The 24,753-nt window shown below is 35.9% G+C and overlaps 1 protein-coding gene across 1 annotated transcript in view; it reads left to right on the plus strand.

Annotated features, from left to right (window-relative positions):
• LOC124531775 (protein bark beetle) overlaps nucleotides 1-24,753 on the plus strand; it is a 34,156-nt gene that overhangs the window by 3,403 nt on the left and 6,000 nt on the right. The window contains exons 2-7 of the mRNA XM_047106300.1: nucleotides 15,112-15,275; nucleotides 15,396-21,610; nucleotides 21,901-22,112; nucleotides 22,651-22,786; nucleotides 23,378-23,597; nucleotides 24,530-24,655. Of these exons, the coding sequence (XP_046962256.1) occupies nucleotides 15,112-15,275; nucleotides 15,396-21,610; nucleotides 21,901-22,112; nucleotides 22,651-22,786; nucleotides 23,378-23,597; nucleotides 24,530-24,655 (7,073 nt within the window). The remainder of the gene's footprint in view (nucleotides 1-15,111; nucleotides 15,276-15,395; nucleotides 21,611-21,900; nucleotides 22,113-22,650; nucleotides 22,787-23,377; nucleotides 23,598-24,529; nucleotides 24,656-24,753) is intronic.

Raw genomic sequence — 24,753 nt, forward strand, 5'->3', positions numbered from 1 at the left:
GTTCCTTTCACTATTGTCGGGGTGAAGTTTTTTTAAACGAAACCGGTTTTCGACCTACGGATAAAAAACCGATGGAACGTGACACAAAAACGAAGCTAATGGGAAGGGTGAACGATCACTTTGAAAAGGGACAGTTTTAGTACATGACCAAAGAATTTTGACTCTTACTTTTTTAAATATTCAGTTACTAAACGTTCAAAGAAAAAATATTACTTTATTTTGAAGTTATTGAAAACCTGTTATTTTACTTTTTGCTTATATATAAGTAATAAATGTATATGTAGTTAATATAGTTTTAAAAAATTCAAATAAACCGAAACGATAATTTAAATTTATGTTTGTATACAATTATGGCGTATCGAACTAGAGGTTCGAGACACAAAGAGGTTTCACTTGTACTTATTTGTACGAGTAACGCATTCGGCGTTAAAATGTTACATAAATGATATCAATATACAAATCAAGAATAAATTTAAATTTAAGAAGGCTTGAAAGATATAGCATGGGTTGTTCACCCATGCTAATATATGTATGTATGTTCACTCTTTTGAAACAAATTGTAACTAAATGTAGATTACAAACATCGTAACGATTAACATCACGTAATATCTTTGTTTATTTTTAATCGAAGAATTAAATTGAAGAACTTCTCAAGTAAACGCGTAACTTTTTTAATTATTGTAACTGTTGCTTTTTTTTCAGATTTTGTGATTGTATTAGTAATCATTTAAGTAATAGTGTACTTTTATAAATAAAAGTATGGCCTAGTGGTTAGAACGCGTGCATCTTAACCGATGATTGCGGGTTCAAATCATCTCGTGCTCGGCGGTGAAGGAAAACATCGTGGGGAAACCTGCATGTGTCTAATTTTAGAGAAATTTTGCCACATTTGCATTCCACCAAGCCACATTGGAACAGCGTGGTGGAATATGTTCCGAACCTTCTCCTTAATGGGAGAGGAGGCCTTATCCCAGCAGTGGGAAATTTACATTTGCTGTTACTTTTCTATACAAATTATGAAGTTAGTGTAAAAAGACGACGTCGAAGTCGATAGGGATGTCGGAATATTTAGGAGTTAAAATAATCTAAAACAAATTTACATATCTACACTAACAGACTGGGCAATGTTATTCATATTAGTATAGGTGACTGTTGTCAGTAAAGAATTTTAATACATGAGATATGAAGCCTAGTTGAACCTTAATATCCATGCTAGTTAAGATTATTTATTTTAAATTCATGCATTCCTGACCAAACCATACAAAGACAATATATTATAATATACATGACATACTACTACTCTATTTATTTTTAAAGAATAGCAGTGATTAATCTTCTTAAAAAATGATGCTGATGCCGTGATAAAAATTTAATGATAATTGATGATTTTTTATAGTTTTAAGTAAACTGGTTAATAAACCTAAAATGTATAGTTTTAATAAGTTCGATAAAGTAAAGTAGCGGAGCCAACCAGACATAAAAAAGGACCTCCTCATAGAAAAGATATTTTTTGAAATGATCTTTTTCAAGCGGCACATCATAGCACATACTGGAACATTTCAGCACATTTTTTATAAATAAAATTTCAAAAATGGCGGCGTCATTATAATGGACATAACCAAGAGTGACTAAGTGACACCGAGAACCACGCTGAATTTTTTTCCTATAAATTAACTGTCTTTGGGTATGAACTCCTCAAAACGTACAAATTGAGGTCACGATCTTTCGAATGATCCTAAATTTAACACAAAAATCATAAGCAGTCATCATCATAATCGTAACTAAATACGATATGGTCTTTTGCCGTCTCATTTCACAACGAGTATTAGAACATATTCCTGTTATTCCTACAACGAAAAGAAACGTCGAGGTAGACAAATGTAGACATCGATAGAAAGCGTATCGTACGCGCAAAGGATAGAGTTATCTTTGTTTATAGATCTTGACACAATTTTGATAAAAGCCCTAAATAAACTTAACGTTGGGCATCATTTCGTGATAAACGGACCGAATTTAGGTACTTCAATAATATGATGACACGCTTTTTTTTAATGTAATAGGTTGGCGGACGAGCATATGGGCCACCTGATGGTATGTGGTCACCATCACCCATAGACAATGACGCTGTAAGAAATATTAACTATTCCTTACATCGTCAATGCGCCACCAACCTTGGGAACTAAGATGCTATGACCCTTGTGCCTATAGTTACACTGGCTCACTCACTTTTCAAACCGGAATACAACAATACTGCGTACTGTAGTTTAGCGGTAGAATATCTGATGAGTGGGTGGTAACTGCCCAGGCGGGCTTGCACAAAGCCCTACCACCAAGTATTATTATTATAGCTTATTTATAAATTGATATAATTTTTTGTAGGTGTATGCCGTATGTTATGTCTAAACAGCGAACTAAATAATTAATACCTTCTTATAATTAACAATTACTTCTTCGATTGCTATTCCAAGATCTATTTAGTGTTTCGCCCGTAGAGTTAATTAGACCGCAGGCCACTAAACTATGTTGCTTTTTCGATTTGAGTATTCTGAGGCTTACCTACTAATGTCTGTGAACTCAAAGACTTGTGTACAGTTATGTCGCGGTTGATTGGTCTTAGTAATGATTATTATCTGATAGTATTTATAACCTTGAAACGAGCTGGCGCCTCTGATTCATCGAATACAGTTCTATTTAACGGCAATAACATTTCCATAGCACTTAACTTTAACATTTGATTACTTTATATGTGTTTAAATAACTAGATATTATACAAAGGTAGTATTTGAGTTCAGCAAATCTAGTACCGGTTTTAGCCGTCTTATCGCCCGAGCATCTATAGGTGAAGTTGATATCACAGATAAGTTGTCCCTTTTTAATCGACATAAATACAAAAGAAAAAAATTCACATACACTGAAAATTTCAAGAAGTACGGTTTAGGTATATAAATTTTCTTTACGTTAAAACATTATTTTGCGTTCAATCCAGCCCGCACTAACATTAGCGCATAATTGCCTACATCCACATGTCATCTCGTGCATACTTAATAAGCGATAAACAGCGTGAATAAGAATAAAGTAAGGGATACTCTGAGCATATCCAATTACACGGTAAAACTCGTTCATTCTGAATGAGTAACGTTTTTTTCATACAATGGAAACCTTCAAAAAGGTACCCGGACCAGTGGCTAGGAATAATTGGATTATGTGAGATTTTTACACACTATAACATTGCATTGCCTTCTAGTAAATGAATAACTTATAGTATCCGAACCGATTCTACTTTATACTCATGCAAGGAATCGGTTCGGACGAAACCCCAAATAAAGAAAATTTGAAATAAAATTGACGCGATATGTTATTGGTTCAATAATCTATGATATTTAAAATCAAATCAAACTATTTATTGTACACCAATAAACACGGAATCGGAACTTTGGAAGTAAAATTAAAGTGGATATAATTAATTTAGTAGAATAGTATTGTCTTATAAATATATATATTATTCAAGAACTATCAGTGCACAATATAGCTGGCCTATAAGAATATTGGGTATTTTGGTATACTTAAATCTAAGGTCTGCATATATTTTTTCTATGTGTGTACATTTATAGTTGGTCAAGCGGTTGAATGACTAAATGACTCAAAAGTCTAGCTACTCGTGAGTACTTCCAGCGTCGTATGCCTCACGTGTAGACTCAGTGATTCACAAGTAAGAGTGAAACGCGATAATGCATTGTTTTTTTATCAACTCGGTTGCATGGCATAAATAATTTTAACCTTTCCCTTAATTGTCAATATATCCATTAAAAATACAATTTTATTATGTACAGAATATAGTATAACACTTTTTCTCAATATCAATTTCACACACAGAAAGCCGTTTTTATTCTTATCGTTTTGTTTTATAATAGTTTATTTATAGATGAGAATTGGAAGCCCGTTATCTAGTACGAGAGGCGCAGACAAAAAGTAATAACTACATAATTGTACAGATGAAAAAATAAAGTGAAACAAAATCAATTTACATGTTATTTGATTCGTTATTTTTTGTTGATGCTCCCGCGTGTTATTCCGGGACAAAAACCCATCGCGCCGATGCTGCGTGAGAGAAATACGTACACACCTATAAACCAACAAACATACTTTCGCATCGATGCCATTATGGTCTGGATGAATATCACTTAACTCTTTCCATTTATAAAACCCACCCACACTTGCGCTATTTCTTTTTTGACAGAAAATTTATAACTTAATAAAATATAGCAATAAATAAAAATTTTAATAAAAAGAAAATCCGGCTTCAAACAAAACACTATTTCAAAACAAATTAATATGCACTAAAAAGTAAAAAACAAAAATTACGTATTTAAAATATTTTTTGAAAGTTCTATGTAAACTACTTAAAAGTCGATTTATGATTTTATAATGTAGTTAAAATTATTGTTACATTTCGAGCCGGTGTCATCTACCAAAAATTGATACGTCTAGTCAAAAATTATGTATGTATACCATACAAGTATATTTATTACACATTATTGTATTTATTATACGTTTACGTATTCCGATCGCGTTTTCCATCCACAAAGTCCTCTTGGATAGAATATAAATGATAATAATCAATTTATTTTCTTTATTTTATAGGATACCATTATCGATAGCGCTTCAAATGTCAAGCATCAATGTATTCTATGGAAGCGCATAGACGGCCCATATTCAAACAAATAATGGTATTATTATAGTGCCTTAAAAGAACACTTGTATAGTCGTCCTATTCGGTAGCAATGCTAAATGTGGAATGAACTGCCTTGAACGTTAGGTAACAACTTCGAGCAGTTAGCGTGGTATGTAACTGTTTAAGGTATTACAAAGGTCGTTAACTTAACTTATATTAAATGGTTCTTTCTTGTATGTTTATCGAAATTTCAACATTTTAAAATAACTGTAATCATTTTTAATCATCACTAATTAACTAAGGTAGATAAAATTATCGAAGTAACGATACTCTATAGCAACAAACAACAACAACAGCCTGTAAATTCCCACTGTTGGGCTAAAGACCTCCTCTCCCTTTAAGGAGACGGTTTGGAACATATTCCACCACGCTGTTCCAATGCGGGTTGGTGGAATACACATGCGGCAGAATTTCTATGAAATTTGTCACATGCAAGTTTCCTCACGATGTTTTCCTTCACCGCTGAGCACGAGATGAATTATAAAGACAAATTAAGCACATGAATCAGCGGTGCTTGTCTGGGTTTGAACTCGCAATCATCGGTTAAGATGCAAGCGTTCTAACCACTGGGCCATCTCTGCTCCTCTATAGCAAATTACTACAAAAATATTCCTGTACTAATTTAATTGACAAATTACATATTATAGCATCTCACATGCGACAGCTTATCTTTTACAAAAGGCATCAATAATATTGAAATTAATTATGAATGAAAAATAGATGACGTTTAAAATGAGAAGTAGTAAAATGAAATATGATTCATCCGTTATCAGCGCTGTTTACAATATCACTCGATACTGACTAACTCGTGGTGTCGTGTTACTTCCTCTGCTATCTTAACATTATCAACTACTACACATTTAAAGGTGTCACAGTTTTTAGACTTGAGCCCGTGACTTCGTTTGTCGTTGACGTTACGGAAATGTTATCTTACCAAGAATGTATTACTTGAAATATCTTGGTGCTTTTTGCGAAACAGATAAAACCGTAAACGTTTCAATGTGAATCGATAACTTAAGAAATTATAGCGACTATATACTAGCTAAACATAAATGGAGAATCCTAGCTGATTATCTATTGATAGGCATTACGACGCCCTGTAAATGCATTTTGGATCAAAATCAAAATAAACTTTATTCAAGTAGGCTTTTACAAACACTTTTGAATCGTCATTTTACAATTAAGTGAAGCTACCACCGGTTCGAAAAGTAGATTCTACCGAGAAGAACCAGCAAGAAACTCAGTAGTTACTCTTTTTCAACATTTAAAAAATACAAAGTCAAGTTAGTTGAATACAATTATTTAAATTAATATATCCTGCTTGGAAGTCAACAGGTATTAAACTTCACGCTTTTTTATCATGTATAAAATCTTGTATCGAATAATATGCCTTTTTTACCAATGTATTTATTTTAAACTATTTGAATTTACGAAGCGGCAAAGTTAAAAATGTGATGCGGAATTTTATTATAAAAATGGTTACCTTGCCCCAAGAAGGATTTATTGGAGTATTGTTTATCACGGGTCTCAAATAGATTAGAGTCACAAAGTCAGCAATGACTGTGTTTTATAACGTGTCGGATTACTGCGGAAGTTTATTTATAAAGCGAATATAATTGTTGACTTGGGACATATTCTCTGATATGAAAGAAACTTTCACTTGATAACGATTAGAAAGATAGAGGGGCTCGGCTGTCCTGGAAGGTGAAGCAAATCGTGATGGCGGCGCATCTAACAAAGGCTTGCATTTATAACATTTTTACTTGGCTCCAGACCGTTAACCACGATGAAGAAAGACCACACTGGTTTATTTAAAGATTTATAAATTCACACATAAAATTGTTTGTACCTTAAATATTGTGAAAGTTATCCGTTGTCAAATTTGGATCTTGGATACTTTATTACATAGCAATAACTTACCCAGGTTAATGAACCCATTGTTAGCTTTTAAGGTCATTTACTGAATCCGAGTACATGTGTAAAAAGTGTCTTACTTTTGAATAGCATTTTAATTAATAGTTTTACTTTAATATTTAAGTTCATTCCATTGTGTGGAAATACACACGCGTTTTTATTTTACAGTCAAGATTTGTCAGTTACACATTGTGTATATATAAGAGCATACTTCTTGTTATATCATGCGATATTCAATAACTTGTAATTGTGGTTGCGAACTGAAAGTGCAATATGCTCTTAGGCAATATTCACGCTGCGGAGCCAACATACTTCCAAAGGACAAATTAGATTTTGTCACCATTTTAAAACGATCGACTATTAACAATCACATGAGTCATCGATACTATAATATGAGGATAATAGTATCGATGACACATGAAATTTATTTTTCATTCATCAAACTCTTATTTACATTTATTGGATCGATATATCGGATGGATAATAAAATATCTATAACACAATAAGAAGTTGTTAAGGTTGCAACCTTACCAACAAACAGATAGATGTATATTCCCTTCTATTCCATTTCTCCAGTCGGAAGTAGGTACTGCACTGATAGGTCGTCATTCTCAGACGTGGATAATATTTAGCTACAACATTTTTTAAGTGAAAATATGTATCGTCGTTATCTTAATCGCTTGGAAAATAACCTAATTAGAATGAAAGCGGTCATCTGTCGGCAATCGCTTTCCAAAAATACTTAATATTATTTTTAAAATATACGACATTTACGTTTAATTATTTTAGTATCTAGCTGATAACATATGTGGAATTGTTTATTCTATTAAATTAGCTTTATATATGTATATACTCCTATAGCCATATGTAGAGTGCTTTAGTTGAGCATGTAATCGTAATGATTCTGCTGTAATACGCCAGGCAGATGATTTATGTTTTTATTTAATCCGCAAGATGTTACATAAACCAGTCCACTCAATTGTGAAGATTGCCATCCGACTAGTTTTATTGCACCCAAGGCTCATGCAGTAGAAATACTGCAGTTACACCGTACATCGAATTCTTATGTACAAAACTACGCCTACGAAATATAGGCTTAATTTTTGTAGTTGTATATACATATATAGTTAAATTTCGCTAAAGTAATTCGAAGTAATATTATCATAATTAAGACTTATTAGTTAATTACGTATTAAGTGTAATTAAAAATAGCAGCCATAGTTGAGATATTTCTCGCTTCGCACATTACGCAATGGTGTTAATGATGGTAACCGGTACAAATAAGGCCAATGCCCAAAGATATCTGCGAGCGCGATCTTACTGGGGTGCTATTAGATTCGCTTCGCGTTTCCAAGGCGACGCGACGCGTGGGAGGCGACGTCTACATGACGATATTGACATTGACACTCAAAACTATCACTTACATGATAAAAAATAAATCAATTGTTTTTCTGGAGAAAACTATCAATACTTGCTTTTAATCAGATTTATAAGTACGTTTGAAATGTCACCGATAACAGACTGAGACTGAGAGGTAAGAATTGAAAAGGCTGTATGGTGACTGTGTAATATTTTTTAATTATATAAAAGTGAGACAGCGCCGCTGGCTGGTGGCTGGCAATGAAACGAGACCGGCGACAGGTGGGATTGCGTAAACCGCGAGTCGGTTCATGCAACTGCATTGCGACTGTTCTTTTGTTACTCGAACTGTGGTTCCTCTGAGTATCGACTTTCGAATCGTTTGTCTTTATGCCTGATTTGTCACCGGGTTCCGTTTGCTAATTCATTTTGTATCCGATAATTGCACAATGGTTTGACCTGCGTTGCTTTTGACACATAAGATCTTGCAGATGCCAGAATACGCATGAGCATCATGCAGCAATATATCCCCCATATTGTTGTTTTAATTATCATAAAAACAATACATGAAGATGATGTCATTCTGACTGATTTCGGCCATGGTCATTTCCACTTACAAGCAGTGCAACGCAACTGTACACACAACAACATACTACGCCCAAACATAAAGAGTGCACTCTATACCTCACTATCTTAATCCGAAGTGAAGGCAAATCCTGACGAGAGCGTTGAAAGATTGAAAACTCTTCAAACGCGCTTTTCACGGTACAGGGATGTTTATCCTAATTTGGCATTGGCAGAAAAGCAAAGTAAAGGCGCGACCTTGAATTTAAACCGGGACAACGGGATCTGCCTATCTGAGTCTATCGACTAGCAATCCGACCAACGATGATTATAGTATCTCTTAACAATGGCCGAGTGGCATAAGAATGAAAAGCTATTGTTAACAATCTTAATCGATGGCAGGTTAGTAGCGCTACACATGTTTGACTGTCATATTTATCAATACGCACCCCTAGTAATTTTTTCGTAGTTTGCCCTTACCCTAATTATTTAGGGAAGACGCAGTAAACAAAAAAAAACTGCCATACAACAACGTCTCATATTAATAATTGTATTCGAATATCATAACAATCCATTCAAATAAAACACCTTTACTAACAAAATCTTTCAAAATCAAATCAAAAAAATATTGGTTTATAAGTTTGCATTTAGCGCCATCTTATAAATATATTAGATTATAATGTAAATCTTCAAGGCGAGGATCTCGTTTGAAATGTTGAAATAGAATACTAAAAGGCTCATCTCTATGCAAAATGTTAAATGCCTTGATCGTGAGGTTATTAACGGTGCAGGATTCGTTGAGTGGCTGAGAAATAATGCCGATGTGGCATTATTTCTTACATATACATTTATATAATATATATCTAAGTACACGTTGTCTATTGGAAACAAGTTAAAATTGTCTTTTACATAATAATATTCGATTCCTTATATTTCCCAATTTGATTCGAAATATAAGGTATTAAACTTTATGAATATATAGTATAAGGCAGTGTTTTTCTGACATGCAAGTTCAAAAAACCGTTTGCTGCAATACAGGTGTTTGGATATCTTGTGAATGCTTTAATTGTACTCGTGTTAATGATAGGATGGAATTATCGCTGGATGTATTCGTTTCATCAAAGTAGTCCCGGTAAACAAAGGTTTGTTTACTGGCACAGCGACATGGATTTTCCATGGTGTCACAAACATTCGGTCCAAGAGATACCATCGTTTCGCTCTGCTTGTGATTGTGAAAAGCGTGACATCTTTGTTTAGATAATAAAATACAGCTGAATTCAACATAAATGTATAATAGTACTTTCTTTTTTAAACTTTTTAAATGAATTATGTAACAATAAGAACATTAATTTGTGAATGCCTTATTGCTAGTGGTTCATCTAGTTCAATAGATTCCGAGATCCTGGCTTTAACTTAATACCTTTGACCGGGGTCAAGCCAATTTAACTGTATTAAGTTTTTTGTAAAGGATTTCGCATTAATCAGTTAAGTGAAAGTTCAAAATACCAACGAATCTCATACTGGGAAGTTAACTGTGCTACTCTTCTAAAGACTCTTAAGGCGACATCAAGTCTTATAAGATACATATGTATGTTTATACATTACAATGTTTATGAAGTTAGTTATTCTTAAAAAATGTATTCTCCGTATCATTCAAATACATGTACTTTTAAATAAAAGTAAATGCAATCGTATAATGCACTAACACTCGGGTCATTAACCTATTGCATGCGACGACTAAAGTCGTGACTAGTTTGTTTAATTATTCTCACCTTGATAATACATGTATTATATAATATCACATAACTAATCACATTCATACACTCGTACAGCTGCGTCTCTATAAGAGACATTGCTTACTTTTGTGCCGTCCACACGTGTGTTCGTTTTGATGTTTCTGTAAAAACCTTAAGTAGTCAATACAAATATTATAAACATTTGTAGTTGTACAAAGTTAAAATTGCAATGATTGACTTCTTATTAGTAACATAAGCATCTTGTAAGATTCTTTGTAACTCACGTACTTAGAACAAATAATTTTATAAGATTACCTATGTTATATGGAGTACCAAGTCACTCTGCATACAGACTCTACGAAGTCAACTCGTCCTTCCTAGACATTTCTTTAAGTTCTTTTATAAAAATCCTGCAGTTATGTAATGTGTAAAGGTATGCGTTTTATTCTTACGTTTAAACAATATTAATACATATATGAGGTACAAAATAATTTGGGTTACTAGCGCTATTATAAATGTTATTTATTGTTGACAGTGTAGTTTGATTGTTGAACTAAAATTTAAGAAATATAATTAAAAAAATTACAGAGTTTAATTCCAATATTTGTAAAAGCTAGCCGACGTGTGTGATGAATTGAAGGCATTAACTATAATATACTTTTAAAACACCTAATCATCAACTAAAGTATTAATTCTTCTAATAAAACATTGAGCATCACGTTTTCGTGCTTCAGCGTTTCGAGCTAGATAATTTAGCAGAAAGTCAATAGTGATGGAGAAATCGCTCGAATCACGACCGGCTTTTCCATGCGAACGATACGACTGTGCACTGCTTAAGGAATAACATTACGCTGTTTGTGACGCAGTGATTAAACGAGCATCGATTATATTCACCAATTTGGAAATATTTAACACCTGTTAAGGTTTTTTGTTTTCATATTTGCTTTAGAAATGTTGCAATAGAATTTCAGATTTATTCCGTTTCTATAATAATTCCGCAGAGATTTTTAACTTTGCTGTTTTGTAGATTGAAATCGTTTGTAAAAAATATATTGGCAGAAAAAGCATATTATTCGATACAAGATTTTATAGATGATAAAAAAATTTGACTTTGTATTTTTTAAATGTTAAAAAAGAGTAACTACTGAGTTCCTTGCCGGTTCTTCTCGGTAGAATCTACTTTCCGAACCGGTGGTAGCTCACTTAATTGTAAAATGACGATTCAAAAGTGCTTGTAAAAGCCTACTTGAATAATGTTTATTTTGATTTGATTTGATTGAGAATCGTGTTTCATAAACATTTAACATTTGAGCTAATTTTTAATATCCGTGTCAACAAATCTTCAATATTGCCCAAATATCGACAAAACGAAGTAACTGTATGACTGAGTTAGTGAGTACGTTCCCTTTAACAACGCTCATTTAGTATTCTACGCGCCTTACTACGGGGATCGCATTGTTTGCCGGAAGTCCAAACGACTTGGAATCTGTCGGCCATTACATGCTCGATGCTTCGCAGGTGCTGCGAATAGGCATTCAATTCTAAAGAGGAATATATTTGAGTATGTATACCAAATGAGTTCAAAATATTAACAAGAAGCATAAGTGTGCATGACCATCCTGTAATATTCTAGATTCTTTTTCTCTATTATGAATACTAACTCACCCATCTTTCTAAGCGAAAATCACAGTATTCCTATCTGGTTATAGAATGATTTACAAATGATTGGTTTACAATGTCCTAGGCTTTAAGAGTGATCTTTTGCCATCGAGTGATTTCAAAGGCGTTATTTTTAATTAATCCCCTATTTTTTCCCATATAAATAATAACAGTTAAGTAAAAAATAATACGTAAACTGCTTATAACTTCCAAACAAAAGTACCTAGATATGACTAAATGTCTATAACACGTGAATCTTAATCGAAGAACTCGGTTTCAAACTTCGCCATACACGTGTTTATCTGCTCGGCGGTGAAGGAAAGCATTGTAAGGAAACCTGCATGTATCAAATGATATTTTGCCACTAACAAGTATTGAATAACCGTAATGTTCATAAACCTTCAAAGAACAAGCGCGCAACACATTTACAAGCTAATATTCTAATTAAAGTCGAAAAATACTAAAATGTCGTGCGGTATATCTTGATTTGTAAATCGGATTAGCTTAGCTTTGTGTAGAAAATTAACGTACGGATTCCTAAGAGAGTGCATATAAATAAGATAACTGCTATTATTCAAAAAATCGGTAACAATTACACTACATGATAAAATTTTTAGTCGACCACAGATTTACAGTAGTTACAGAAATGTTTTGTCATCGGCATAAATGAATAACAAGGAATAATATTACTTTCTTTTCGTGAAGAGAATATGTATTGAACAATCTTATATTAATACATTATATGCTAGGCATCTAACAAAAAATACATATTCCCACTAGCACCTAAATCCATTGACCTGCCTGACTCATGACAAATTCTCTGATACGTCCTTGCGATGTCCTCAGCCCATTCTAGTCTGTTCTACTTGTCTCGTAGGGTTGCCAACCTCTCAAGATTTTTTTTATTTTAACAATAATATATAGCTGTTTGATTTTAGTATTTAATAATTACTATGCGACTTCGAATTTAGTAACGATAGAAAATATATTAAGGCTATAATATATAAGTTGTTGTGGCAATATTGTTAAATATGGACGTTTCCCGAGATTTCGTCGGAATCAATTTTTTTTACAAGTAGGTTCAATATTATTCTTACCGAAATATCGGTCGATTTTTTCTCCAAATCCGATGGACAGATAGATTATAATTAGGTTGTAAGTAACTGTAGCATCATTTGACATGAAGTCATTGATCGAGAGGTTGAATAATCTATGAAATTCATTACGAATTTGCGATTACGTTGACGAAGCTGCTATCGGATCTTTGGAGGAAAAATTCAAGTAGGTTTGTGAATCAGTGTTGTTTCGTAATTAAGAATATAAGTATCAAGAACCAAGAAGAAGAAAGAATGAAATAATTGAATAAACTATACATGTAATATTCGTCCGAGGATTATATTAGTCTATATATATAATTTTGAAAATCGTTCCGGTTATAAATTATGATTTTGCTAACCCTACACAGTATCATTCAGCCGCGATAACTTAACGGCTATCCGACCTGCCTCAAAAATTACACTAATGATAAAATGATGTCTACAAATGTTCTTTTTTCTGTGGTTGAACTTACTCAAGGGGAACGTTTATAGAGCCGTTAGTTTTGTATACTTTGAAATGTTACTACGAATTATAATGTAACAAAACGACTTACTTACTACAGTTGTTATACATAACAATATTGATGGTCCAAGCGAACAACAATAATTACATGACTCATCCGAGAAAGTTGAAATTCTGAAAACCCATACCACTTCACGTATTCATCTAAATCCTCATAAACTCGAAACTTTCTCTTTAAAGAAATTTCGTAGTAAATCGTTTTAATAAATTGATTAGCAATTTATTTCGTAAAAAATAATAATATTATATTTCGGATACTGCGTACATAAACTAACACTCAACATACAAATGGCTTACATGTAATAATGACTATATAACAAAATAATATATAAACTTTGTGCTGATTTGAGTTTACTTGAAATGTTTTTGGAATACATCGTAGAGTAAGGACGCTTTGTATTTATTGATTTGTATGCTTAGCAATAGTAACGCCAATAGTTAGTAATATTTTATAAATTTCCTTTAAAATATGTCATGTACATAATAATTAGCCTAATATTATTTATATTTTATACAAGTAGGAAATAGAGGACAGCTGTTATAATTACAACACATACCTGCTCTAAATGTTCCGGGTTTTTTCTACTTATCTATGACGAAATTAAAATGTACTCAGTAAGGTCGCTGCGAATTTTATTATGGAGGAAATGGAGAGTAGAACAAAGTTTTTAAATTTGTTATATATATCATATAAATTTATAAAATAAAACCTTAAAAATGATGTCATTCATCTGTTAGCTGTCGGCGCACGCGCAGCCCACGTATCCGTGCGCCCTTGCACTTCACGTGTATGGCTTCCTGCCTTTTCACAATTCCCATTCATACCGTCACGAACGACTGACCCCTGGTGCTGATGCGTACGACGGAATATTCGTACTGATTCTTAAACGTTTCATTGATAAAGTTGATATTACAACGTGCACTGGACGCTGCCGTTGAGTTACATTCCTATGCCGAATTTATTCAACTATGCTTATTATGAAATCTCTATTTAGAATATCCAATCCATATACAACAGCACCTTTGTAACAAATAATTATTTATAATGTGGTATTCAGATTATAAAATAGTACGTATTTTCTTTCAAGACTACCAACTTCTGTTTGCATAGATAAAATATTTATCGATGTTGCAGTCTCGTTCTGCAAGACCTAAATTCGATTAATCGGATGATGTAAAGCGGGGGCGATTCGTATCGCGAATGGGCGGACGTGCGAAACGGAAACGTTGCGTTCATAAACGATAGTTTGCATAACATAATATTGTTAACAGAAATGGCCTAACAATGGCAATAGGAAGATCATTAAACTTAAAACAAAAACGCAATGTAGCAATACTCAGTCACGGCCAGTTACAGTATGATGTGATAGTTATTAGGCCATGGATACTTGGCTTAGATCGTAATAAAGTTTAAGTTTGTTTTTGTATTTGAATATATAGAGTTAACTAAATTTGTACATTAGTTAATCAATCTAATTTATATACAGACTTCACAAGTATTTAAAATTGAATATTGTTATTTTTCAGGGAGAGCCCGGAAGGAGTATTACATTTACGAGTACGGAAGAACCTCAAAAACAATCTAAAACATTTCCAGACATACGTCTCGTTGACGGCCCATCAATATTAGCTGGCAGAGTTCAGCTTTTACATCGAGGACAATGGAGATCTGTTTGCACAAATTCAAGAAAGTAAGATCATACAATTTCCATTTGCATTATTTCTTCAAATAATTCCTGTTGTTCTAACTCAGAACGTCGAATACTGTTTCATTGACACGATGCATAAAATAATTTTCTATTTAATTCCAGTTGGACCATCAACGACATGGAAACGGCGTGCAGGCAATTAGGCTTCATGGGCGGAACGTTTTACAATTGGATGGATCGACAGCCAGGCAGGCGGGCGCGACTGTTACTAGAGGAACCCAAGTGTAAAGGCACGGAATACGACCTCTTCCAGTGCGATTGGAATTCTAGACAACTGGGTTCAGGCGTGTGTGACTACCACCCTGACCTCGGTATTCAGTGCCAACCTCATCACGACGATAATGAGTTGAGAAATTCCGGTGTTCACTGGAGGGGTATAAGATTCGAAAACGCCGTTTATGAAAGGTTACTTACAGCGGCTAATACTCTCTACGTTCCAACGTCGATGTCAAAATTAGAGCATATAATTATTAAAAATGCAGGTTTAGGAAGAGATAACAATGCAACGAGCACTTTGGATATAATAGGCGTCCCTCCTGTGATGGAAGATATAGAAATATCAAATTCTGCCTTTAACGCTATAAACGTGACATCACCCGACGCTCCGATCATAATAAACAACTGCACAATACAAAATAATAGAGGTTACGGTGTGTATGTTAATTCTACGTACGGTATGACAAAGATCGAGAATTGCCTGATTCACGACAACGGCGGCGACGGGGTCAAATACGTGGTGCACGAAATGAATATAGATGAGAAGTTCGATCGCAGCGAAATCTTTGATTTGTGTACTCTCGCGTCTACGCCCAGTCAAACATTTCCCATCCAAATGTCCATAGAGCAATCGAGATATTCCAATATGGAAAGAGATTGCAATCAAAAGTTTTACACGAGACCTGACCACGTCCTCACGCTTAGCTTTATAAAGTTATTGACGAATAAAAACGACACCGGAGAAATATTCATATACGACGGTTTAACGGCAAACGATAAACTACTATTACAATTTAATATACGAAACCACACTCGACCGCAAAGTGTCACATCCACGAGAAACAGAATGTACGTGAGGTTCCGCGCAAATACGCGAACTGATATTGTAGGATTTTTGAGACTAATGTCTGGAATAAGTAAAACATACGATTTGAATGTAACTGACACGGTTATTTCCGACAACAATGGCAGAGGTGTTGTTATCGAAAACCTTCGTTCACAAATTCACATCCATCGAACATCCATATCTAACAATAATCACGTAGCTGGTCTCCAAGTGGTGAACGGCGCAGGAGATGTAAACGTAACGGAGAGCAGAATCTCTTTCAACCAAGGCGATGGCATTAACATCACGGTAACTGGAGGCAATCGCAACATCTCGAGAAGTATTATCAGTTCTAATCAAGGTTACGGTGTAGCTGTTTGGTTGAACAATACCCAGGAGACTGAATATATACCAACAAATCAAACCACCGTTGTAGAATATTCAGAAATTTTTAAGAATTTAGATGTTGGTATTCTACACGGAAACTTTTGTGGTGATAGCTGGGTGAACGTTACCGGAAATTGGTTTAATTCTAGCGTGGAGAGCACTGTGGAAGTAAACACATGCTGGAGATTTAACGATCCGGTTAAATTGCTCTACTTACAAGTAGGGCACAATAGATTTTACCAAAATCAACGAGTGCCTTTGAAAATCCAACCAGCACTGAATGTCATTGGAAGAATTGAATACAATTATTTCGAACATGGTGAATATGGTGCAATTGCTATACTAAATAGAATCGAAGGGAAATATTTGGAAGAATTTGAAATATTACCCGCTAGATTTGATATACAACATAATTATTTCTATGGCAATAGAGGACCGTTTGTAGTCAATCTCGGACTTTCACCATATAGTGATATACAGTATATCTTGTTTACAAGAAATTATCTTCGAGAAAATAAAGCGAGGGAGCCATTTGAACCATTGGAAGGTTTATCGTCGCGACTTACTCCTAGAAGTAGGGTCGCTGCAACTATAGTGTTAGCCTCAAGTAACATCGACGTTTACAGGAACATCATAAATAATCCCGAGGCGCAGTACGAAATTGGTTCACACGTCGAAGATCAAAGCAAAATTCTAAATTGTACATTTAACTGGCTTGGATTTGGAGAAGAAGAGAAAGTTTATAAGAGACTGTTTCATAGAAAAGATAGATATAATTTAGCTAAAATTATTTATATGCCCTATCTATTGCATAGTAGTAATCCTGGTGCCACTCAAATAAATTATAATTCACTCTACGTACCGCAGTTTAATGTACCTGGATCTTCCATAGTCGGAGGTGAGGTGGAAGGCATCGAAATATTGAGACCAGGAGAATACGATGTGGACAAAGACATCAATATTCGTCCCGGAGGCAGGCTGATTTTGCAGTCGGGTGTCACATTAAAATTTCCACCAGCAATGGGAATGATGATTGCTGGAAAAATAGAAGCGAAAGGAAAACGACCCAATGATATTACGTTCACCTTGAAGGAAGAAGTAACTATGACTAATGATAGTGTGTATGAAACAGATACAGAATTAGAACCGACTACACCCGGCTACCAAGAGCCCATCGTCCCTATAAGACTTTTAGGTGGCAGAACACCGCACGAAGGAAGGTTACAAGTTCGAATAGATAATAAATGGGGAACGATATGTAATTATCGTTGGAATATTATAAATGCTGCATTGGTATGCAATCAACTGGGCTTGGCATTAAATCCAGACGATTGGTTTTTGGAACCTAATGAAATTCCCGATGCTGGAATATCTGAAGATATTGTTCTCTCGAATGTAGAATGTACGGAATTTGATAACGATATAACTAAATGTAAGGCTGAAACATTAGAAAGTTTTGAAAATTCTTGTACACATGAAAATGACGTTGGTATAAGATGTTACGAAACGAGTTGGGCTGGAGTAAGATTCAGTGTCATCGCTGAAAGAGCTGACTTACAGTACGTAAGCATTGAAAAGGCTGGACTCCTTGACTATTCCTCGAACTCGTTCAAGCCTGCGCTTCAGATAGATTTTGCACGGCATAGTCTAGAAAGTGTCAAAATCGCCAATAATTACCACGACGGCTTAGGTATTTTATATTCAGATTTATACGGATCTGACGCCATCAATACAGTCAGAAACTCTGAATTTAGCAACAACAAAGGTAGCGGTATTAGTTTCAAGCAGTTAGGTTTGAAGGTTTATAGTTCTGTTATAGAAAACAATGAAATTGCTGGCATATCTCATAATCCACATATAACCGGTCCACAACAAAGAGAAATATCTGGATGGTTTAATCTGGATCCAAGTTTCGATATGAACGAGTCGAACTATCATCCCATAATGGTGCCTGAGTACGAAACAGATATATCCCTAGTCAATGGAGAAACTAGACATATAGTATTTACAAAGAATAATAATGAAAATATCGTCAAAACTTACAATATTAGATGCAACCCTGGTTATGTACTTGGACTTCAACTTTTGAATCCCATACATAATTTCTCAACAGAAAGTATATGTATATATGATTCACAAAATATTAATGAAGCTAGCACTGTATGGTGTCTCGATCGTGACTTGTCCACATTTCCAACAACGAGTAACACTTTCGGTGTCGTATTGAAATACGAAAGCGGTGCCAGAGCTTTAGGCGGAGTAGTTTTAGTAGTTAGTACAATTGTAGCACCGGTGCAGAATATTAGGAATAGAATTGTCAAAGGGCCAGTTCCGACTTTGCTGGTTACGAATACAAAAATAAAGGGAAATATGAAAGGAGTAAAAGCACTCTATTATAATCGTTATTTAAACGAAATTGGTGATCACTTCTTACGTAAAGCCAACGAAACGATAAAGTTGATCAATTGCGAAGTAGCTCACAACACAGAAGAGGCAATCTACATTAACACACCGTTTTGGGATATTCATGAAAGCAACATTACGGAAATAACTATTATGGTAAATAATAGTTTAATTACGGATAACGGTAAAGGTATATTTCACTTTGCCAGAGATTTGAGAAGTTCCAACAATTTGTATCATTACGTGCTCCAAGATAATACCATAGAAAGAAACAAAAATGGAGGGTTCGATATAAGCTTGCCTTATGTTTGGCAGTATAACGAGAACTTCACTCATTCTATTTATCTACACAATAATACTTGGCGTAATAACCAAAACTTTGCATTTGTTGTCGATGGCCATTTTGCGGAAGTTAACATTACGAAAAATGTGTTCAGTGATAACAACTGCAAATCCGGATTGATATCCATTCGAGGCATGGAAAAGAAAATGAAGATAGATGGAAACTTCATAGAAAGAAACAATGGGCAATATATGGTGCAATTTCACATGGATAGTCAAAGTGAAATCATGGGATTCGTTTTCGCCGTATTCGTCTATAATCAAGTTAAAAATAATAAATATATGTCGCAAGTAAATCGTGGTGCTCTTCTAAGAAGCTTCGATCCCACTCACGTTATTGGATTTAAAGGGATTCAGAAAGTAAAAGTTAGCCGAAACCTCTTTGGAAATAACGCCATTCAATATACTTTACTAGCTGGTATTAAAACTGCGAAAATAAATAATCTGTTAGATGTTACAGAGAACTGGTGGGGAAGTTCTGATGAAAAAGAGATTAGGAAACAAATATTTGATTTCGACGATTGGAATAACCACGCTGTTGCCACGTATTTACCTTACTTGCTCGAAGATAACTTTGATGCAAGTGTATCCATAACATTCAGTCCTGACACCGCGATCGATCTAAATGAGCTTGGGGGGCGTCTAACATCCGATCTTACATTGGACGCTCGAGCGACGCCTTACATCGTGAAAGCTGATATAACGGTAATGCCAGATGTTACACTCACGATCAATCCAGGAGTCGTCATGGAATTTGCTCCGAATGTGGGAATACTTGTAATGGGTACTCTTAACGCCATCGGTCATGGACAATTACCTATTATAATGAAACCAATGCTATACACCTCAGAGGTAGAAGGTAACAGAATTGAAAAGAGAGATGTCGGTCAATATTCGCCTGCTCACCGCAAGCATAAGCGACAGCTGGAAACCATGACATTGTTAAATTCAATTCGCTTGTGCACTGGTCGAAACTGCTCGATCAATGACAATCATAACGAAAGGACCAATGAGGGATTTTTGGAATATTACAATAAGACAACATTACAATGGGTGCCGATGTGCGACAATCGTTTCACAGAAAGAAACGCACAAGTAGTTTGTCGGGCATTGGGTTTTGACCCGATAAACGTATTTTTTGCCCACGACAGACGTGTAGAATACCACAGCAGTTCCCTTTCTCGCATATGGTCTTGGCCTGAACCTTTGCAGTGTGTAGGAACCGAAGACCGGTATGAAGACTGTCCCATTCGTCTGAATGGTCAATTATATGGTCACAGACATGATTGTAAATGGAATTCAGAATTCGTATTCATTCACTGTGGGTCAAGAAATCTGGATGAAAATCTTGAATATTGGGGTGGGATTCGTTTTGCTAATCCAGAATTTGAATATTCTATGTACGAACATAGAATACACGATCATCATACTCACGAAACACTGAAAAAAGTTGAGAGCAGGTTGCAACACATGCAAATTACCGGCGCTGGAATATTACATAACGAAAAATCGCCCGCTATTCAAAGTATTATAAAAAATCCGATTATTGAAAATGTTAATATAAGCAAATGCGCTTACCACGGCATCAATTTGATTTCTCCGACAGATACAATAAACATAATGTTTAATTCGATAAGTAATACTTTAGGGGAAGGCCTCAGCGCTATATCCTTGAACGGGGAGGGGAGGGAATCTGAAGAATCTAGTTTTACTCCATTGAAAGACCTCAACCTCCCTTATCACTTATTTTCACTAATCGACATTTGCGACAGCTCGAAAGTTATAACTGTCGAAGAAAGGGTCATTTTGTACTACAAATATGATAACAATCCGGTGAATTGTGTGAAGATATTTAAGAGTATGTTCAGAGTAAAACCGTTTGGATTTAGGTTATTACAATTTAACTTATTCAACCACACGCTCAACTACGGCAAGCGGGACTCGTTGACGCTCTACGATGGCGATATTTACAATATAACTGCACCCCAAATCGGGTACTTGGAAAACGGATCACCGGAAGAGAAGAAACTCTTTAGAAGCAACGGAGCGAGCTTAAGCGTCAAACTGTTCGCTAATGGTGCGGCGTCTGTTCACGGGTTCATTGCTGAAATTGTTACTCTACCTATATCTGCCATTGGATTTAGTAAGTATTATCTGTTTGTACAGTCAGGGTAAGAAAAGCTTCGTCACAAGATCGTGTATTTTCGTGTGCTCAGTATGAGCGATAATCAGTTTTACCAATCGAGAATGACATTGCGTCGCAATGGATTTCATGTTTAGATTCATAAGGTACTAAGAGCTTAAGGCTTGATAAAGGAATTAATTTGAAAACTGACGAAGGTTTTCTTACTTTGACTGTACTATTATTTATATTCAATTGTTTTATTTAATCGCAGTTTAAAATTTTTTTATTAACAATTCTTGCCATTTCAGATCGCGACGTTCAACATAACATATCCAGTAGTGAATTCACCAACAACCGCGACGGTGCCATCACCTACCAGTCCGTCGGAGAGGTGAACCCGCTAGTGGCCATCAACAGGAACGAGATCACTCACAACTGCCTCAAACTCTACGGGAACTTCACGACGTGCCAGGCCGCCGTCAGAGTCGACGTGCAGAATACACAAACTTTAGTATTTAGAGTGAGTCCGATATTACTTTATTTCAACAACAACAAACAACAACAACAACAGCCTGTAAATTCCCACTGCTGGGCTAAAGGCCTCCTCTCCCTGTGAGGAGAAGGTTTGGAACATATTCCACCACGCTGTTCCAATGCGGGTTGGTGGAATACACATGTGGCAGAATTTCTATGAAATTTGTCACATGCAGGTTTCCTCACGATGTTTTCCTTCACCGCTGAGCACGAGATGAATTATAAAGACAAATTAAGCACATGAATCAGCGGTGCTTGCCTGGGTTTGAACCCGCAATCATCGGTTAAGATGCACGCGTTCTAACCACTGGGCCATCTCAGCTCTATTTACTTTATTTCATCCTCTCATATTTACGACTGTTACATTTTATTAAGAATGATTTAGTTTGACTCACACGAAAACCGTAACTAGCCTGAATACCAATCTTTTAAGAAATGTTTTTTTTTGTATTGGCTCTTCGACACCACATCTCGCGCTTGGTGTTAGATCCGGATTGCTAATGCTATTTTGTACATTTTTTCAGAATAACTTAGTACGAGATAACGTCGGAGGCTTACTAGTTCGAGCGGATTCAAGAGGCTCGGCGACATCTCTACGGGGATGGATCCATAATAATTTATTCCTCGCCAATCATGACATGCCGTGTCTCCAAGTCGAAGGTAACTCACCCTTTGACAAATCAGTTATATTTGTAACGATTTGAAATCCGAATGTATTAAACCAAAAATGTATACCATCATCAGTAAATATTTTGTGCTTGCATGTACATGTACAGTCGGGGTAAGAAAAGGTTCGTCACCTTAAGGTCTATTTTCGTGTGCTCAGAATGACATATTGCGTCGCAATGATTTGATGTTTAGATTCAAAAGGTACTAAGAGTAAGACTTGATAAAGGAAAGAATTTGAAAACTGACGAAGGCTTTCCTACTCTGACTGTACATATATGCATATGACTGTATTTTTTTAAATGTTGAAAAAGAGTAACTACTGAGTTTCTTGCCGGTTCTTCTCGGTAGAATCTACTTTCCGAACCGGTGGTAGCTTCACTTAATTGTTAAATGACGATTCAAAAGTGCTTGTAAAAGCCCACTTGAATAAAGTATATTTTGATTTGATTTGATTTGATTTGTTGCACTTTTGTTAAAGCACGTTGACATAAGCGTTAGTAATTCTCCTGTGTGTTAACGACTTTACACTGGGTCCACACGTTGACACAAGCGTTAGTAATTCCCGTGTGTCGGGCGCGGCAGGGCGGCAGTCGTCGCCGTACCAGGAGCTGACCATCTACCGCAACTACCTGACGCGCAACCGCGCCGCGTACCGTGACGTCATCGCGCTGCGGCAGGTGGTGTCCAACTTCTCGCACAACTACGTGCACGCCAACGCGGGCCAGCGCATCCTCGAGGTGTCGGGCTTCGACCGCGTGCGCCTGCCCATCTACCAGACCACCTCGCACAACGGCTTCTACAAGTACGGCTATCCATACTCTCCAAGTCAACAACAACAACAGCCTGTAAATTCCCACCGCTGGGCTAAAGGCCTCCTCTCCCTTAGAGGAGAAGGTTTGGAACATATTCCACCACGCTGTTCCAATGCGGGTTGGTGGAATACACATGTGGCAGAATTTCTACGAAATTTGTCACATGCGAGTTTCCTCACGATGTTTTCCTTCACCGCTGAGCACGAGATGAATTATAAAGACAAATTAAGCACATGAAACAGCGGTGCTTGCCTGGGTTTGAACCCGCAATCATCGGTTAAGATGCACGCGTTCTAACCACTGGGCCATCTCGGTTCTTTACTACGACTCTCCAAGTCATGCTAGCATTATAGTTATTGCACGCGAGTCGTAGTCGTCGCTGACTATATCAACATACAACATCGACCTGTAAATTTCCCACTCCTGGGTTAATGCCTCCTCTTCCTTGGTGGTAGGGCTTTGTGCAAGCCCGTCTGGATAGGTACCACCCACTCATCAGTTATCCTACTGCCAAATAACAATACTCGGTATTGTTGTGTTCCGGTCTGAAGGGTGAGTGAGCCAGTGTAACTACAGGCACAAGGGACATAACATCTTAGTTTCCAAGGTTGGTGGCGCATTGACGATTTAAGGAATACTTAATATTTCTTACAGCGTCATTGTCTATGAGCGATGGTGACCACTTACCATCAGGTGGCCCATATGCTCGTCCGCCAACGCCGACCACGAGATGAATTATAAACACAAATTAAGCACATGAATATTAAGTGGTGCTTGCCTGGCTTTGAACCCGTAATCATCGGTTAAGATGAACGCGTTCTAACCACTAGCCCGACTCGGCTGATTGTATCATTTACCGTAAATTCAAGTTATATGCAAGATTAGAACTTGTTTCCTAAATATTTTCTTGTCATACTTCCAGAAACTACGCCTTGGACCCCAACGGTCGCGCGACGGTGGTGGCGGGCACCGCCGGCCAGCATTACGTTGATAATATATTCTTTAACCCCGATAACGACTACGAAATGATCACCGTCAATAGATCCATGTGAGTTGCGTTAGTTTAGTTGAATAAAATTAATTAAATATATTTTTTAAAGGGAAAGGGCATTCTTTACGTTATATACTATAATGGACTTCTTTGTA

Source organism: Vanessa cardui, chromosome 8 (assembly GCF_905220365.1).
Source record: "Vanessa cardui chromosome 8, ilVanCard2.1, whole genome shotgun sequence".
Taxonomy (NCBI): Eukaryota; Metazoa; Arthropoda; class Insecta; order Lepidoptera; family Nymphalidae; genus Vanessa; species Vanessa cardui.